Source organism: Rhizophagus irregularis, chromosome 3, assembly GCF_026210795.1.
Source record: "Rhizophagus irregularis chromosome 3, complete sequence".
Taxonomy (NCBI): domain Eukaryota; kingdom Fungi; phylum Glomeromycota; class Glomeromycetes; order Glomerales; family Glomeraceae; genus Rhizophagus; species Rhizophagus irregularis.
Window position 1 is genome coordinate 5,743,807 of NC_089431.1, and position 20,637 is coordinate 5,764,443.

The 20,637-nt window shown below is 26.6% G+C and overlaps 3 protein-coding genes across 3 annotated transcripts; all 3 read left to right on the forward strand.

Annotated features, from left to right (window-relative positions):
* Window positions 1-1,280: 1,280 nt before the first annotated feature.
* On the forward strand, window positions 1,281-1,583 carry OCT59_021379 (uncharacterized protein; the record flags this gene model as incomplete). The annotated part of the gene is made up of 2 exons (XM_066149833.1): window positions 1,281-1,448; window positions 1,518-1,583. The coding sequence occupies 2 exons, from the start codon at window positions 1,281-1,283 to the stop codon at window positions 1,581-1,583; spliced, it is 234 nt and encodes a 77-aa protein (XP_065990700.1).
* Window positions 1,584-1,984: 401 nt separating this feature from the next.
* Window positions 1,985-2,376, forward strand: OCT59_021380 (uncharacterized protein; the record flags this gene model as incomplete). The annotated part of the gene is made up of 2 exons (XM_066149835.1): window positions 1,985-2,276; window positions 2,354-2,376. 2 exons carry the CDS (start codon window positions 1,985-1,987, stop codon window positions 2,374-2,376), a joined length of 315 nt encoding a protein of 104 aa, XP_065990701.1.
* Window positions 2,377-12,436: 10,060 nt separating this feature from the next.
* OCT59_021381 (uncharacterized protein) lies at window positions 12,437-20,576 on the forward strand (the record flags this gene model as incomplete). The annotated part of the gene is made up of 39 exons (XM_066149836.1): window positions 12,437-12,475; window positions 12,557-12,590; window positions 12,688-12,740; window positions 12,808-12,896; window positions 12,976-13,231; window positions 13,300-13,539; window positions 13,607-13,652; window positions 13,724-13,863; window positions 13,941-14,196; window positions 14,362-14,457; window positions 14,581-14,638; window positions 14,721-14,762; window positions 14,827-14,927; window positions 15,004-15,058; window positions 15,130-15,254; window positions 15,319-15,492; window positions 15,564-15,609; window positions 15,781-15,914; window positions 15,998-16,400; window positions 16,476-16,504; window positions 16,586-16,602; window positions 16,681-16,686; window positions 16,759-16,815; window positions 16,889-16,985; window positions 17,066-17,149; window positions 17,225-17,242; window positions 17,311-17,366; window positions 17,459-17,660; window positions 17,757-17,851; window positions 17,920-18,105; window positions 18,192-18,280; window positions 18,342-18,697; window positions 18,766-18,922; window positions 18,997-19,279; window positions 19,353-19,623; window positions 19,703-19,777; window positions 19,883-20,026; window positions 20,094-20,231; window positions 20,305-20,576. 39 exons carry the CDS (start codon window positions 12,437-12,439, stop codon window positions 20,448-20,450), a joined length of 4,893 nt encoding a protein of 1,630 aa, XP_065990702.1. The 3' UTR covers window positions 20,451-20,576.
* Between the last annotated feature and the right edge of the window lie 61 nt (window positions 20,577-20,637).

Consider the following 20,637-nt stretch of genomic DNA (forward strand, 5'->3'; position numbering starts at 1 on the left):
AACTATTTTGTACTTGCAGTTGTAGCTCCTTTTTGTTTGGTATTAAGTTCTGACTTTTTATCATTTCACTGAATGCAAAAGTATTCACATACTGCTCATAAAGATTTTAAGGGTTTGGAATAGGGTAATTTTTAGAGTATTTTGACTCCTAAAAATACGTTTATTTCATTATAATATAAAGTACAAAATTAACATGACTATATTTTTATGAAAAATATTTAATTTTTAACGTGAAGAAAGTGGCAAAGTAAGGCAACGAAGGTGATGCAATATTTATTTTAAAAACATGTGAAATGTTTATTGTTCTAAAATTGTAACATTTGTTCAATGTTATTCAAAAAATGTCACATTAAAATGGCGTAATGAATTTATTAGGATAAACATGGTGTAGTAAAATTTAAGACTATGGTGCAGTAATTTAACGGTTTATTTAACATAGCCCAGAATTACAAAATTTCCTAATAAGGAATAGTATAACATCATCATAGCCCGATACCTCCCTCCTTAGGAAATGACATCATTTCTGATCCTACCCTAATATGATGAAAGGATAAAAAAAATATAATAAAGGTGAAAAAAAATGTTTTTATTTATCGTGGGAATAAAAAGAAAAAAGAGATTACATGTATTATACTATGGGAAAATTTTGTATATAAACTATCAATGATCAATCAGTAAAATAATAAGGCGATATTATTAATCATCACTCAATAAAAATTTTATTTAAGAGCAATGCATGATAATCATCGCATGATATATTTAAGAGTATTTGTATATGAAGTGATAAATATGGAGATCACACTTCGCGATGTATACATTAATTCTAAATATAAATAAGTTAGTATTAAATTTTGGGTCTGATTTTTATTTGTCACATACCTATTTGTCACCAGGGTGGTCAACCAGACTATCAAACATGGCACACAAAAACATATGAGCTGATTTGTCTTAAAAAGAGTTATTAAATTGATTTGCACAATTTTCATTACTCAAAATTGTTTTGTAATACCAAAAAATCATCTGATTGATAATCACTTGACTAAATAATAAGTTGAACAAAAATTTACATTTGCGAAACTTAAATTATTAAATGTAGAAAAAACCCATTTCTCATATATATGGAATTTTTAACATATATTATTAAAAAGTAAGTATATTTTAATAAAATATAAAGTAAAATAAAAATTTATATAGTCTTAGTAGCTATAAATGTATAATAAAAATATCATATAAAAGATGGTATCATAATAGATATATTCAAACAATAAAATAATTATTTTATGTTGGAATTTGTATTACCATCTTTAGACGCAAATATATCAAGATTCACTGATCCGTTTTCTATAATTTTAGGCTCGTTGGAAAGCCCTTGTTCTGGACTTTATAGGCGAAAAAAGAGCTCGCCGATTGAATCATTAGATCCAGAGATATTTACGTTTAAAGTTGAGGTACGAACTTTTTAACATGCTTAAATGCAAGTATCTTGGGATCCACTGATCCATTTTTTATAAATTTAGGCTCTTCGGAAAGCCCTTGATCTGGTCTATATGAGCGAAAAAAGAGCTTGCCGATTGGACCATTAGATCTGGAGATATTTACGTTTAAAGTTGAGATACAAATTTTTAATATATATAGTAAGTGCTAAGAATTATATTAATTTAAAAGAAATATTTACCAACTTATAGTATAATAACATTAAATAAAAGTTTTTTAATACTCGCCCCCAATTTACTGTATATTGTATAGTATTTTGTATAATAAAAATGTAATAAAATCAATATTTTAATTAAAGGTAGACAAATCAGCCCATATGAAGGGGTGCTATGAAATGATATAGTGACATCATTATGTCATTTTAAATGACAAAATCAAGATCAATATCTTTTATTCATGTTGTCACCAACAAATTTTAATTGTATAATTACAACACATATGTTTGCCTTCTATCTTGCTTTAATTCATTATTGATATAATAGAAGATACAATGGAACAAGAAACTATGGAGGATACAATGGATGATACGATGGAGCAAGAACTTAATATTCAAAATATGGCTGATGCATTTCAAGCAATAGCCACTGAAATTGCAAAACCTAATCTTCAAAATACTATGGCTGATACATTTCAAACAATTGCAACTGAAATTGGAAATTCTAACCTTCAAAATATGGCTGGTGCGTTTCAAACATTGGCAACAGAAATTGTAAACATTCCTAACACAGCCAACAATAACATTCCACAACTGTTTCAGGATTTACACCAGCAAATGGTTATACGTATGTATATTATTTTTGAACAAGCCTATTTTTAATCCTTCATTAAAGACGTTTCTAACTGTTTCTTTTATTTTTAGAGGAACAAAGAAACTCGGCGTGAGTTGGTAATTCATCAATTCGTGACCGTCATACCGATATTGAAGCGTTATTAACTGATACAGGAGCAATTCCACCTAACTATCCAGTTGACGTTGAAGCATTGGGAACACCACGTCTGATCAAATTGATGGATTACTCACTGCTTATAGCCTGCCAGTAAATGGAGATTTACTTACTCGAAAGATCCATTTTGCAAGATTTATCGGAATAAAAATGATGACTTTTTAAGTGCAGGAAAGATAAGGGGCTAAGACGAATACAATTGAGAAAGTTTTTATATATATATGTTTATGCTATTATTTTATACTAATCTACATATACACCCCACAAAAAAAAAGTTTGAGTTTTTTGAATGACATCGAATACCTTTATTCAGCAAATATATTAATATAATAGTTTATATTTCTAGAAAATTTAAATGTATATCAAAGATATTACTTTATAACTAAATAAAATTGCTAAATTCGACTTGCAGATTTTTAATAAAACGATGTTTGCCAAGTATGTCTCAATTTTATGTTAATCAACGTGAAATTTAATTATGTGCAAAACTTTATGATTAGGGTCATTGGAACGAGAATTCCAAAATTATATTCCAGTTCTCAACCAAGTAAGAGTCATGTTCAGCTGTTAAAGTAGACCTAGCGTATAGTGCCTTTCACCAACACACCTAGGACAAATTTGATGAACGTCTATAGGGATATCATTAAACGATGCTCCCAAGCTGTTTCAAATTACAGCTTCAAGTGCGCTAACTACTTGATCTCTGCCAATTCTATCCGTTTACTCAACCCTATTGCGTGGAAGGGTATTAAATTGATCTCTAGGAACGATAAGGCAATTGAGAGTAATAGTATTAGACATTTTGCTTTCCTGAATTCAAGGGCCATGGTTAGAAATTACTTCATTAATTCACACGAAGACGCAACTTCTGCCATACATGTACCTTAATTTTTCGCGAGAAGGTTAAATGAACTTCTACCGGCCCTTCCCGCTTTATATCTAGTTTCTGGGCTCGCAGAATAATAAAAAGCCAACAGAAATATGATTAACATTGTCGTATGATGCCAAGAAACCCTTGAAAGCACATGCAAATGGTATTTTCAAACCTTTTCACATGAAGATCTTCCTCGCAAGACTCAAAGTAACTTTACGCTTGACGATCTCGGAATTGCAAAGTCCTCACCCTTTCGTAACATAAGTTTTTGACGTTAATACTAACTTATAGGGCAGGTTCTGTATCGCAACAAAGAATTTTCACATGCCTTTCGTGTTTGTATAGGAAAAAAGATAGAGGTATGGTTGTATTGGATATATGCGAAAATTAATGTGTCACACAGACCTGCCTGGTGGCCGGAAGTCAATCTATTTTGTCTTACAATTTGTAGCTCAGCAAGAAAATCTTCTGAACTGGTGATCACTGCTCTGGACAAATAGGGCGGACATGCTTATTATCACCTAACAATTAGTGCTTCGACCCGGATGAAAACCGTCATCCGGATTACACAAAAAAAAAATCCGTATTATATCCGGATTGACCCGGATTTTGAATCCGGATCAGATAATCCGGATAGAAACCGGAAACCGGATTGGATTTACAAATGATCGGCAATAATTCTGGCCAGAATTTATAACGCCGGCCAGAATTACAATTGTGTAACATTAAATTTTCATGCCCGGTGGCTAAACTATTTTTCCGGTGTCACGTGATGTTAATTTCGGCCAGAATGGCCAAAATTATCCAAGACCACGAAATTTACATAATTCCAATTTCATTAAATACTTTTCTTTAAAACAATTTCATATTATTTCAGCATTGTCTCAGACTATTGTTTAACATTTCTTTGTAAATTAACTAATTATGAAATTTTAAACAAGATATTTTTATATACAGCTAAAGATTACTATAAATAGATGTGTTGGGTTAGTAAGGCAATTTTTTAAGGATTTGTTTCTTCTTTCAAAAATTAAAGAATCATTTGAATCAAATTATATAACACTAGTTTTAATTTTTTAAAAAAGTTGTTATAATTATATAAATTTATAATATTGAACAATTTTTCATTTAAAACAATAATTATTATTTTGTTGTAACAAAAATAATATAAAGTTTTTTTTCTTTTGAACGTTTGAATGTGAAATCTAAAATTATTTGTTATTTGTTAATGTATAAATTTAAATAAACAAATCTGATACAAACTTCAATAAATAAATTATAATTGAAAAATCTTCTTAAACTTACTGTATTAAAAAGTTTAATATAACAAATATAAATTTAATAAATTTTAATAAAAAAATTGGTATTAGGCGCAAAAATAATTAGCCATAATATTATTTAGATAAAACCCCGGATAATTATAATAAAGGTCATATACAAAAAAAGTATATTTTATTGTATTTTTAATGAAAAGGTCATATGCAAAAGCGGGTATTTTAAGTAAAAGTCACATGCAAAAATAGAATACTTCTGAATTAGGTCACAGTAAAATAAGTATATAATTTTATGTAAAATTTTAAGGTCACATGTAATTTTTCTAATAAAGCGTATATTTTAGAGGGAATATAGTGGGAATATAATATGCAGTAGTGTTACATCAAATTTAATATAAATAGCAAATTTTGCTTGAGATAATTTTATCATAATGATAACGTAATAAATTTATATTCAAAAAGTTCATTTTTTTATCACAATGTAATATAATTATTTAAATTTATTAACTTTATTTGCTTTTCATGTCAGATAAATTTACCAGAAATTCAATATGATTTACCATTAATTATTTTTAAAATGTTAAGACTTAAGACATGCGTTTTCGTGTTTTAATTTTTGTCTTTAATGTCATTATATATCAATACAAAATGAAATATCTTGAGAAACTTTTAAACATTAATACTTTCTACAATTCCACCAGGACCCAGAAATATATATACAGGGGTAGGGTACACAGATGCGTCGCCATCATAGTGGAATTAGACGGAGTAAAGTTTTGATTTGCGTACAATTTTAGAATTTTTCATCTATAGTTAGGTCATCAAGATTGCGTATTTTTTATCAAATTTTTTATATATAAAAAATTAGTTTGCGTATTTTTGACCTAAATTTGACTAATCTTATATATATAATATATTTACTGTACGTACTTATTTAATTAACCGAATTGTAAGAAATTTCTAAGGGTTAAAAAGTGAAATTTTAGAAAAATATTATTAAAAAAATGGTAAATTCTATTTTTCACATTAGTATTTATAATATAAATTTTTACATTGATAAAATAATTAATAACTTAATGCCTGAAATTTTATTTGCGTATTTTTGCAGGATTTTCAATATCAGGTGTCAATTATGCGTACTACTCATATAAAAAGTCTCTGTGTACAGCTCATAGTAAAAAAATTTTTCGCCACCTGACCCCTATATATATATTTCTGGGTCCTATTCCACCTCCTAATATTCATTCTGTTCATGTTTCAAATATTAATATATCTGATATCTTTTCTATTACTTTTGACACTCTTTATGAGACTCTTTCACCGTTAGCCAGAATTGATAATACTGCTGAAAAGATCCTTCATTTGCAATATTCACATTTAACTTCCGCAGCTGTCTTTTCTAATGGGGGTTGTTTATTAAACCTTAGCGTTACAATTTAGACTAGCTATGATTTTAGAATTAATGAATTTTTGGGAAATTGCGAAAATTTCACTGAAAATATGGGATTTTTGATCATAGGAAAAAAAGAAATGATAATCTATAATTTTTTAATTCAGCTATAGATAAATTACAGTTGATTATTTCTACAGAGTCAATTGATGATAATGCTGTATAATTTTAATATAAAATAAAATTTTGACCTATTTTTTAGTAAATTGATGTCATATGATAAAAAAGGATATTTGTAGTACAAAATAAGGTCATATGATAAAAATGTATATCAAAATGGCAAAATTTATGTATATTTTATTAGATTTTTAATTAGTACTGCGGATGTGACCTCTATTATAATTATCTGGGGTCTTATTTAGATATAGATCTTTATGGATCAGCAAAATTATTATTAATAAAAAAAAAATAATAAAAATTTCATCCAGATTCTGGATCAAACCGGATATTTTTCATCTGGTTTATAATCCGGATGAAAATCGTGAAAATCTGGATATCTGAAAAAAAAAATCTGGATCAATCCGGATTGATCCGGATACAGGTCGAGGCACTACTAACAATCATTAATTAATTTAATAATATACCTGCTGATCATTAGACGCTTAATATTACTTGGCCAATAATGCTTGAATTTGGTTAAAAAAAATTAAATATAAAAGTTAAAATAAGATAAATTTATAAATAAAATTTGAAGATACATTAATATCTGAAATTTCCAATTGGAGCAAAATTAATAGATCTATGTATTATGTGATAAAATCGAATAATCATGCTAAAAATAATGGCAGAAAATGAATATGCATAGCAGAAGTTTAAAACTTTGCATAGATATTCTTTACATCATATATAATCTATGAAAAAAATAATACAATATTTGCTCTCATAATACAGGTCTTTTACTTGTAAAGAATTCAGCTAATTATAATATTTGCTTATTAAAAATTAAAAGGTTATTACTTATGAAAGTTAGCCAGTAATGATTTAATTTGGATAAAAATCTATTTAATTAAAACTTGATATAAAATAAAATTTTCAGTAAATTTTAGTAATATTCTGATATATGAAATTTTTTAATGAAGTAAAAAAAGAATATAATAGCACTAGTGATAAAATTATAAATGATCGATAAATAATTGGCAAAATCGAAGTGATAAAATGAAGGTATCTGCCCTGTTGCTGCAAACTAGTTAGATCAGTAGAGTACGCAGAAAATACTTGAAATTAAATGCAGCACATGTCTAAACAGATAAATGCGTTATATATGCTATATCTTGTTCATCCTCGCTTCAACCGATTTTCTGAAACATAATTAGTTTTTGTCAAAGAGTTTGAACAGCTTTGCTTGGTCATAAGATATTCCACGAGATCTGTAATTAATTATAGTATAATTTTGCGTGAGAGAGGTATGGTTTCTAGGATAATGCCTTAAAGCTTCAGATGCAATAGTCATAGCGTTTGATAAATTTATAGCTCCATATGTTACTACTATAGGCGCCGTTATCACCGATATGCCACCTCTTGATAGATTAAATCTCATCTCAGTTTAATATTATGCTTGGTTTAGATTTTATATTTTATTTAACTTTTCTTATAACTTCAAATTTAACTTTCAAACTGCGATGACTTCTCTCTTATTATATAAACTTTATATTAAATAATCAAACTGAGATAGTTTCCCATCACTTTGCTTCTCTGAACTTATAATATAACATTAATTAATTCTCAGGTGTACTATGAGCATTACTTTTAATAATTAATATTATTGAGCCAAAGCTGAACTTATTATTAATCATTGTTTATAATAAAACCATTATAATAACTCTTTATTAATAATTCTTTTAGTTGAGCAAAAGCTGTTGACAAAAGTCAAAACTCAGCCTTTTTATACATTTTGATGTTTCACTAAAACTATTGTAATACTAAATTATTGTGATACTATAAATTATTCTACAATGTTCTTCAATATTCTACAATGTTCTTGAATATTTGTATTACTATGAATTATATATTAAGTCACGTGCTAATTACATATTAATAAACTAAACTAAATTAAATTAAAACTAAACTAAACTATCTAAAATATAAACTATAATATCATTAACTTATATATTAACTAAATATCACTAATTAACATTAATCTACATATAATTTATTCCATATCTTCGGTTATACTGTTAGAATTGCCAAATTGAATTTACGGCATTACGAAATATGGATTTTACCATTTAAATATCTAACAAATCATCAAGATCAGCATTATAGATTTACAGATTACAAATTATCTTCAGCATAATAAAAAAATATTTACTTTCTTTATGTAATTTTTGTATATTTAGCATTAAATAATTATGGCATTACGACAATTTAATATATTACGGTATAAATTTTATATGCCGTAATTAATTTTGACGGTAAGTATAGTTACCATTGCAAATACAGTTCTTATATTTCGTAAATATCGAGAGAGTAAATTATACTTTTTTAGGAATGCATGGAAACATTTAATACCAAGTATACTGCAATCTTTTAACTGCCCAGTTAAAATTGCATCTTATATTCATTTAAGTAACTGTCTAACTCGCTTCTCATTTTTTTTCCATTGATCTAAATGCATGAGGAATATCTATCTGACTTCAATGTTTTACATAGCCAGTTACACTCCCATTCCAAATTCTTAAACTTTCAGTTTAATTTCAGCAGGACGGATACAAAGCATTATCATTATATCAGCAAGAGCTTGTAAATCAGGTTACTAGAAACATTATAGCTATTTAATCTTTCCTTAACTGATTCTAACGTAAAATGGTCCAGATAATTAATGCCCTCATTTTTGTGACATAAACACCCCTCTTTTTGGTTTTCATTAGCTAAATGGGTTGTGTTAGGATCTAACGTAAACACGTAGCAGAAATTATTTTTTCTGAAGCGTTATGTTTGTGTAATTCTTTTCAAAGTCTGGAGAGGCGTGATAAGGCAGAATTTTGAGGCTGATTCAACTAAGACCTTGCATTTTGCTTTTACTTCTATTTCACTAAGATTGGCCTAAACAATACACTAAGCTAACTTCCCAATAGTCTCTTCTTGTAAAACTCGACATACACTCCTGCATCAAAAGTTTAGGATTACCTTATTTTTAATAATATTTAATAAAATTTTGTTTCTAATTATATAATTTTTTTTAAAAAAAATTCTTTATATTGTAATATTTTTAAAAAAAATGCAAAATTACTATATTTTTATCTGTAAATTACATAATACAAGGTTTTTCTTTCTATGGTAAATTTTTAACTTTTCAACCAGAGTAGTTACAATAAAATAAATACAAAATTCTAATAGTTTGGCTAAAAATTAAGTTATATTTAAAATTTTATAAAGATTAGGTCGGTAGTTATTGAGAAATCAATTATTAAAGATTGGCAATTTATTATAAAATTTTAAAATGAATGATTTTCATATATAAATTGCCAATTTTTAATAATTAATTTCTTAATAACTACCGACCTAATCTTTATAAAATTTTAAATATAACTTAATTTTTAGCCAAACTATTAGAATTTTGTATTTATTTTATTGTAACTACTCTGGTTGAAAAGTTAAAAATTTACCATAGAAAGAAAAACCTTGTATTATGTAATTTACAGATAATAATATAGTAATTTTGCATTTTTTTTTAAAATATTACAATATAAAGAAAAATTTTTTTAAAAAAAATTATATAATTAGAAACAAAATTTTATTAAATATTATTAAAAATAAGGTGGTCTTAAACTTTTAATGCGGGAGTGTATATTTACTGCACCTCCTTTCGATTTTACTTCTTGACCAGAGAAAGAGGTAGTAGGAGTATTAATACATGTAAAGCACGACAGTGCTGCAATTATAAGGTCACATTGTGTCAAGTAACTGTTTTATCAGACTTATGTAATAGGTATTTTTTATATAACCAACAATAATCACCAATTAGTAAATGCCTGATAAATGAAGTTAATCTGATTACATATGTATTAACTAAAGTATTCAGAAATTTACAGCATAATTTGTTTTATCCAAAATACAATGAAGAATATGAATATTTTTGTCATATCATCTAAACGAATACTTTATTATTTGGGGTATCAAGTAGAGGTATTGGGTGTATCATATGCAAATATGTATTTGTTACAATCTAATGTATATCAGATTTATTAAACACTTTCTAATAATAGTATTTTGTCTTGTATTTTACGTTATCTTAATTAAAAAGTAAAAAATAAATAAAGTAATTTTTTTTATGTAATATGTATAAAAGTGGGTACAAAATCTGAAAATTTTTGGGTAAATTTTTCCAAATTTTATCATTTTTTTTTCTTCCACATCATATATAATTGTTTGGGATCCTGTTTTAGCTGATTTCTCTTTCAGATAAATTTGCTGCCAAATTTGTTTCACAGTAAATCATCTTATTTCTTTATTTTTCTATTAGTTTCTCACAGAATTTTCCATTACTACTTTTAGATTCCCTTCACATATTAAAATTTCTGCTACATTAAAACAAATTTTTGCAACAAAAAATTTCTAAGAAATCACTTTAAATAAAATCATCCAAACTAAATTTCACTAACTAAATATCCATTTTCTTTTTATTTTTCTAAGTCTGATTATCACTTTTAATAAACATTTATTGAAGTAACATATCACTCCTCTGATACTTTTTAGATCACGGCTGACAGTAAGAAATAACTTTTTGGTCAAAAAATTTGAAAACTTTTAGCAAACTTCCATTCAAATTCATATTAAAATATTCATAAAAGATAGAATAAGTAGTTGGTAATGTTGGAATACAAAAATAAATATCTTCATAGATACTTTTGAACTTTTTTGCCATTTTTTTTATTTTAAAATTTTTGAACTGAATGATCAGTGAAAAAAGTTCCCTCTTCATAAAAATGAAATATAGTTTGTTAGAATCACCTTATTGAGATGATTCCAATGATATTAAATTGTTATTTTTAGTATTGATAAATAATAAGTTAATTATATTAAAAAATATTATTTATAAAGATGTAAGTTTATATCATTTATTAATGTTAGAAATGCAATTTTATTATTATTGGAATTATTTCAATAGTATCTTAATAAGGTAATTCTAATAAGCTATATTTCATTTTTTTATAATTATTAGATATCAAAAAATCAGATTTTTACACAATTTATTATCCATTAATACTAAAGATGTGATTTTACTATCATTTAAATTGTCTCAATAAAAGATTCCAACAAGTTATATTTTATTAGGATTCTGCTTACTATTAAAATATGTTACCAGTAGAAATTTTATTTTCATATGAAATTTTACCTTAGAATTTGCTTAAATTTTATTGATTAATTAACTAAAAAGAAAAAATTATAACAATATAATATAATATAAAATTTTTCTTTATAGTAGGATCTACAAAGAGTTTTATATGTAAACTTTACCTTAGGCTATAGGATAACCTATCTTAATAGTAGGTGGGATCCTGTTTCATTCTTTTGTAATTACTAGATAGCAAAATATTATATTTTTTATCTATTAAATTAGTTAAAATAGATGATTTTTATGACAAGATCTTTTTAAAATTACTGAAAATTTAGACTTTTAAAACTTATTAAAGTGTTATATGAGTTTTATAAACATTTTAGGTTAAAACATTATATTATATAAATACAATGTTACATTTGACCTGCATTTTTCAAATTTAGGCCGGAATTACGATTTTGGCTGGAATTAAGAAATTTTGGCCAGAATTATGATTTCGAAATCATTAATTCATTAATTTTAAGTTTGATTTTAAACTTTACAGATGTATTATATATTTGATGAGAATGCTGTAACTAAAATTTTATCATATTAATCATAATAAAAAAATAAACCTTTAATTTTGTTATACGCGCAGTGATTGATATCAAATCAGGAAATTTTCATCGGATTTTTAATTAGTACTGCGAATTATCCGGGAGTTTAACTGACCGTACAGTACAGTTTATCTATTTACCTAATTAATCGCGATCGCGTGATCGCGAAAATTTTCTCGGTGCCACTGGTGCGCCACATCATCGGCGCAACCTGGCACACATTTCATATTTTTAATCGCTATAATTTGGTGATTAGTCTTCTCTCTCCGTTATTGTCTTCTTTCTCTTTCTTTATCTTATTTTATTTATTTATTTTTTTTTCTTAAAAAACTTTCAAATAATTAAATTGAATAGACTATTTAAAAATTATTTTCCCGAAATAAATTAAGCTTGTTAACTTCTTATTCAGCGATTACTTGTTTTTCTTACAATTTGTTACAAATTTTGGTAATTATTTTGCTAAGAATTTTTTTAAAAAAAAGATAATTATTATAAACATCACCTTTCATCCTATGTCAAATATACAATGAATAGTTCGAAAAAGCTGAGCTTGCAAGAGGCTAAGGTAGAATATGATTTATTATTTTTCCTTAAATTCTTTCAATTTATTAATTTTCATCATATTTACGTAAATTTCTTTGATTAGCAATTACAGGATGATGAAATTGAAGCTTTAAAAGGCAAGTACGATAATATTAGACAAATTAAAAAAGTGAATATTTATTTATAATGATTACTTGTAAAAGGATACTATTTATAAACAATTTAGTTTTATAGCGATTTATATGGATGATTTTGAACCTGTTATAAATCAAAATGCTTGGAAGCAAGTAAGTTACGTGAGAAAGTTTAAAGATCTATGACTTATTTAGTAAAACTTTTTTTTATGATTTTTAGGTTGTCCCAACAGGTCATGAATTTAGACTTCATTTGTGGCCACATGAAGAAGAATTAAAAAAGCATGTAAAGGTTGATTTACATGTGAAGTACGTAATTTGTAATTTAAAAATAGTTTTTTTTATTTGCGATACATTTTATATTAAATAAATATATTTATAAATCAAGATTTCCAAAAACATATCCTCGTGTATCACCAGAAATTAAAATTGAAAATGTTCGAGGGCTTTCATCAGAACAATTAAAACAGCTTCAGGTTGAAGTTACTAGAAAAGTAAAAGCAAATGTCGGTCAGGAAGTAGTTTTTACTATTGCAGGATTTGTGCAAGAGTTTATTACAGCAAATAATAATGGAATTCCGAATGTGGTTATACAACCGTCTTTTCATGAGCAAATGCTGAGCAGAAATGAACAGATGTCAAAGGTTCGAAATTTATGCTATTTAGAATTCATAAAATTTTTGGATCAAATTTATTAAAATATTTATTTTAGATTCAACAAGAAAAAGAAATAGAAAAAATTAATAAAGCTAAACAAATAAAGGAGCAAGAAGACTTGAATTTATTACAAAAAATTGAACAAGAAAAACAGAGGCAAAAAGAGAAAATGGAAGTCGAAAGACAAAAGAGAAAACTATTAACTCGAGAATTGAAGTGCAATGATCATAATTCAATGCAATTTACAACTATTGATTTTGATTCGCTGATAATGTTGGATCCTGACGATTCACAAGTAATTATTCTTAAAAATTATTAAAACTTTTTTCAAATGTTTTAATTAATCCATCTTATAATTATAGTGTGTACCATTTAAATCCGTAATGCTTGGCCCATCTATTGGCAAGGGTAAGTACAAAAAAGATAAAGAGGAAGTTTATTTTATTTATTAATAAGAAATTTGATTTAATTTAATTTAGGTCCAATTGGTACGACATATATAGTTCAAGCTACAAATTTTCAAATTAAAGAATCATCAACTCCTTTGAGGCATATATTAGCTCTTAAAGATATTGAAATAACCAATCCACATTATTTAGAACTTGATGGCAAGAGAAAGGTAAGTCGAACATTTTATTTCTTACGCAGATTATGATTATAATTGTTTTTTTCTAATTATCATATTGATAAAAATAGCTTGAGGAAATAGAACAAGATCTTATTAGACTGAAAAATCTCTGTCACCCGAACACTGTTATTATTTATGAATCAGAACTCAAAAGATGTTTGACCGGATGGAATTTATATATTCTTATGGAATATGCAATGGGTGGAACTCTCGTTGATTTATTGAAAAAATGCGGTGTTGTGAGATTATCATTAGCAAAAGAATATATGAGACAATTATTAACAGCTTTGGAGTATATACATAACAATAATTTTGTGCATAAAGGTAATTGATAGTGGGATAATAGTAAATGTTAGAGTAGCTGGTAGTCCTTTGGCAAAGATGGACAATACCATTTGGATACTAGTATTGCAGCGCCTCTAGTGTTTACACGGTATTGTCCTGCAGTGCGAAATCAGTAAGTTAACAATTTAATTTAAATATATTTAGATATCAAGGCTTCAAATATATTGTTTATAGAAGTCCCTGGATCAGAAGATTTTATTGCCAAATTATCCGATATTAATTATCATAGGAAGTTACTGGGTATTGTATATGTGTTATTTAACGCAATCTCAATAAACCGAATATTAAGAGCGGATGATTAATGTATTATCGAACTAACCAATTTTTACGGCCATTATGTATTTAATTTATAAAAATGTTTAGATATGCACAAGAATTATCCATTTACTCAAAAATCATACCCGGAAGAAGTAAATAAATGGTTAATATTATAAATTTTTATAATTGAATTTATTATTAATTTTATCTAAGTTAATATATTTATAAATTTATATTTGCTTTAGGCTAGCTCCAGAACAAGAATCGAAACCAAACTTTTATTCTAGGTAATCGGTATAATCATTTTTTATTTGATCATAATAATTTCTTACCGTTTTTCTAATTATTTAGGAAAACTGACATTTGGTACATGGGAATAATTTTTGTACAAATGTTATTTGGATTAAAGACAACGCAATATTATGATTCATTGGATTTCCTCCTTGGGTCTTGTATGTTAATTTATAATAAAAATTTCTTATCAATACTATTAGCATAGTATTGAACGTTGATCTTATATTTATTTAGCCGAACTCGAAATACCAGATCCTGTAAAAAGCATTTTAAAAAGCATGCTTCAAATGTAAGCAAATTATTCGGTTTTTTTTATTTTATTATTTGCGATTAATAGATTGAATCTTAATTTAAATCTAGAGATCAAAGAAAAAGACCGACTCCATTAGAATTACTGAACAATTCTTTCTTTGACGAAGGAACAGCTTTTAGTAAAAATTCTGTTACAATGATAGATCCTTCTTTAAAATATATGATGTCACAAGGTTTGTTGTATGATTTGAATTTAAAAAAGCAAATTGGTATCTTAATTAATTCTTATTTTAATAGGTCAGCGGAGTTTATCAATTCCATTTCCACTTAATAATGGAAATCATAATGAAATAGTCGGTGGTTTTGGTGATAAGTTATCTCATAATGCTATGTCGCCGCCTACATCAACACGACATGTTTCGTTTTCAAGATATAAGTCCGACTTTGAAGAACTTGCTTTCCTTGGTAGAGGTACGTGTTAATATTTAACAAATCATTTATTATAAATTTTAAATACATACGTTTATATTTTTTAATTTTAGGCGGATTTGGTGAAGTTGTCAAGGCTAGGAATAAAATAGATGGAAGGTATGTTAAAGTACACAGTCATTCTTGATATAACGGATCAATCCATTACATTAATTAAATTTTCTAAAAATTCGCTATATCGATTATTGTCCGTTATATCTAGAATTAATGTGTATATTTAGTTTATGCACGGTAAGTATTTGTGAAGTATTAAAAATTTATTATTATTAGATATTATGCAATTAAGAAAGTGCTACTTAATCCAAATGATATTGAGAAAACGAAAAAAATTTTGAGAGAGGTTACAACGTTATCAAGGTTACATCATCAATATGTTGTAAGATATTATACAACATGGTTTGAAGGTAAATTTTTTTTTTTTGTGAATTTTATTCTTTGAAATTTGTGTTTATAGTTTTAAATGTTAAGTGAAAAATAATTTAAACAGATTCTGATAGCAGTTGGAATGATGCTGAGTCACTATTCAGTGAAGACATTACATTAGCAGGTGATGAAGAATCGCCATCTTCTAAAGTTAATGATGTAGACTATCAAGATTTAGATGATGATTTTGATTTAATGTTGGAGGCTTCCTCAAATCGTGGATATTCACAAATACATTTTGGCGAATCATTGTCATCTGATAGTGATGATGAATTCGAATTACAAAACGAAGATTCTCCAAAGGAAGTAGGAGGGTATGGTGCTAGAAATAGAACCCCTGGACCAGGAAAAAAGAATAATTCAAAAGGGGAGAAAACAAGAATTCTTTATATTCAAATGGAATATTGCGAAAATAAAACGCTTAGAGATATTATTGATACAGGAATGGAAGAAGAAGAAGGATGGAAGTAAGTTTGTGAATTAATTTTTTAATTTTATTAGTGTTTTATTTATTTAAATTTTATATTTTTAAAAAAAATTAGGATTTTTAGACAAATCGTTGAAGGACTTGGTATTTTGAGTTCTTTATTTTATGTTTATATGTTTAAAATATTAAACTAAATTTCTTGTTTAAAAAATGCCTTTGTTGTAGCTCATATTCATAGACAGGTACATAATAATTTGAATGCAATTAATTTATTATATCATTTTATATTAATTCGGATTTTTTTCTTGTTTTATTATCAGGGAACGGTAATTGATTATATAGCGTTTTTAAATTTCTTTTCCTTGACACCGATTATTAATCTATTTATTAACAAATAGATTCATCGTGATTTGAAACCTAGTAATATTTTCTTGGATGCTAATGGTGATGTCAAAGTATGTTTTAGTCTAAATTTGTTTATTTATGATCATAATGTCTTATTCATCTTTTAAAAAAAATGTGAATAAGATTGGAGACTTTGGATTAGCAACAACAAACAATGCTATATTTGACCCTGGTTCGTTTAGAAGTATTCAAATGGGCAACGAGGATTCTATGACTGGAGGCATGTAAATATTTATTATTTAATTTCTATTACTGTTTATCTTATTTTGTTTTTTCTAATATTGCCATTTTAATAATTAGGCATCGGTACAACTTTATATGTCGCCCCAGAAGTTGCTAGTAACGTTACTAACGTGGTCAATGGCACGCGTTATAATCAAAAAGGTATTTAATGGTTGAGAATTTCAACATTGTTAATTTATTGTACGTCATATTGATATCTTTATCCGTTTCATTTAGTTGACATATATTCCTTGGGTAAGCGCCTGATCTGAAACCCATCTAGATATTTTATTTTGTTGTTACTGAGTTTCATTTTTATTTAGGGATAATATTTTTCGAGATATGTTATAAATTTTCTACGGAAATGGAACGTCGCGTGGTAAGAACATAAAATTGTACGGTAATTTAATTATATTAATCATCAGTACGATATTAATCAATGTTAAATAAAAAATCTATTATTTATCAAAGACAATAATGAATTTACGAAAACCTGAGATAGACTTTCCGACTGAATTTATAACCACCAAAAATAAAAATAAAATGGGGTTGATTAGATTATGTTTACAACATAATGCTAAAAATCGTCCTACAGCTTTAGAAATACTGAAGAGTGAATTATTGCCAGCAAATATTGAGGACGAACATTTGCAAAATTTTCTTAGAGAATTAGGTTTGTATTATTTTAATTATAATAATTTTTTTTTTTTAGGGAAAAAAATTTGATAATGTGTACACCAAACATATTTAATATATTTTAACAAATTAGCGAAACCAAATACACCGTACTATCGGAAGTTGATGTCAAATTTATTTACTCAATCGTCCGATATATCGAAAGATTATACATACGATATAAATTCGGTAGGTAAAATGAAACTCCCACTTCAATATTTTTTATTAGATATTTAACATCCGTCTTTCTTTAATAGGGAAATAACTTTGATCAACTAAGTACATTATTAACATATATTAGAGTTCGAGATCATATGATAAAAACATTTCGACATCACGGTGCTATAGAGTTGAATACACCGTTGTTAATGCCAAAATACAATCTTTACGAGGAAGATAAGAAAGCTGTTTATTTGATTGATGCTGATGGTGGTCTTGTACAGGTAATATACATATTTTTTTTTAGAAAGAAAAAGAACAAGTATTATTGAAATTTATATTTAAAACTGCTAATTAATTTCACTTTTAGTTACCTTATGATTTAACTGTTCCATTTGCGAGATACGTTTCTAGAAACATAACAGACTTAAAGAGATACACATTTGATCGTGTTTACAGGTAATTAATCATGTCTTGTTTTAAAAGACTAAACTCAAACTAAAGCGTAATATATATTTAGAGAGAATATTGTTGGATGCCAACCACGTATAATCGACGAAGTTGACTTTGATATAGTTCATAGTTATCCTGCACCCATGGTTGCCGAAGCAGAGATAATAAAGATCGTAGATGAAATTCTTCTGGAATTCCCTCCAATTAAATCAATAAATTATGTATTTTACGTGAATCATGCAAATATATTGCAAATAATATTTGATTGTTGTAGAATTCCCGAGGATTTAAGTAGAGGAGTTTGTGGTCTTCTTGGACAATTAGATAAGAAATACACCTTTTCACAGATTAAGGCTCAATTAATGAATAAATATAAATTATCCAAAATGATGCTGGATGAGTTGGCATTATTTGATATTAAAGGTATTTTCATAAGATTTCTAAAGATAATTTATATTTCTACATAATATATACTCCTTTATTTTTTTTAGGTGATTTGGAATTTGTAACAAGTTCTCTTGAGAAATTAATACCATCACCTTCCATGAAATTGCAAATGAGAGAAGTTTTTAAAGGTTTTAAACTGCTATTGGATTACACAAAATCTCTTGGTGTTAATCATGAAATAATTTTTGTTCCATTATTAGTGTTAGTGTTCTTTATGATAATTTTTTTCTACAAATAATTTTAGTTTTTTACATATTTGTCTTTATCTTCTTTAGGTATAATTGGCATTATTATAAAAATGGAATAATATTTCAAGTTGTAAATGATAATAACCGTAAAGATGTTTTAGCAGGAGGAGGAAGATATGATTGGTTAATACAACAATTTCGAAATCCTACCATTGTAAGCGGGAAAGGAAGGGCCAAACAAATTTACGGAATTGGCGTTAGTATTGCTATGCAAAAAATTGTTTTTGCGTTGGAAAATTATCAAAAAGCAATATTACATTCAAAGAAAGTTGAGGAGGAAAAGAACCTAGGCTTTTGGGCCCCTAGAAGGGTGTGTGAAAGAAAAGATATGTTAGCTTATTTTTTTAATTCTTTTATTATTAATATGTTTTGTGTCTCTCTAGTGTGATGTGTATGTAGCAAGTTTTGGAAAAGTATTATTACAAGAAAGATTAGACCTTGTAAGAGAGTTATGGGCTCATAATATCAAAGCAGATTTTATGTATGAAGAGCAAACAGATCTTACACCTGAAATTTTGACAACTAAATGTAAAAATCAAGGAATTAATTGGATAGTTATAATGAAATATAAAATTCAAGATACAACAAGCGCTTCAAGAGATGCTTTAATGACTGTAAAGATAAAAAATTTAATTAAAAAAACCGAAGAAGAAGGTGATTTATGAGGTTCCTTTGGAATTGTTTAATCTTATACTTTTTTTTATGCTTATCTAGATTTTTTTTTAATTATTAGTCCTTCGGAGTGAAATATGTATGAAATTGAGTTCCGAGACGATGAGAGCAGATTTAATTGCACAGACCGATTATTGTTAGTTTTTCAATTAATTTATTTTATTTATTTTTTTTTAAAAAAAAAATTTTTTTTATTTGTTCTTTCCTAATCCATTATAATTTTATTTTATTTTTTTTTTAGTATCAGCGCACGATTATACAAGTACAAGTCTTTCAACGTCACCGGAATCTTCAAGTCGTCTATCAATAAGTGTTGTTGTTCCTCCGACACAAAAGAATAACAAAAAAATGAAACATAAACAGAAAAAGTTGCTTATGGATAAAGGTAATATAAGATCAAATTTTTATATTACTATAGCGCATTTTAAATTTTATTCTCTTAAATTTTTTAGCACACGATAATATATCGGGCATCGTGGAACAGATTAAAGATAATAGTGTACCTGTTTTAGCTGTAGATTTAAGTAAAGAATTACTGAGGAAAATGTCTGATTGTAATGTATTAGAGGATGAGTCACTCAAGAATAAAAGTAAGTCTTTTTTTGTTCTACATTAATTATTTATAAATTTTTTGTAATTTTTATTTTAATTTGTTCCCAAAAGTACTGGATATTGCGCCACTTCATCAAAAAGAATATGTTCTTGAAGTTCAGGATATACTTAAAAAACAACGAAATCAAGGTCATAAACATGTCTGGTTGCACTCACATAGGGATGACTTTGGAATATTGTATCAATTTTTTAATTAATTTGTATAACAAAAGTTAAAAATTCCGTTAACTTAGATAGTAATTTCTGGGAATGAATATATGTACTTATGATTAAAAAAACTATTTATACTATTATTATTAAAATTAAGTTATTATATTTTCCAATTTTCTCGATAATCTATTTAATATGCAGTAGATTATTACAAAAACGATGGTTGTTCCTATA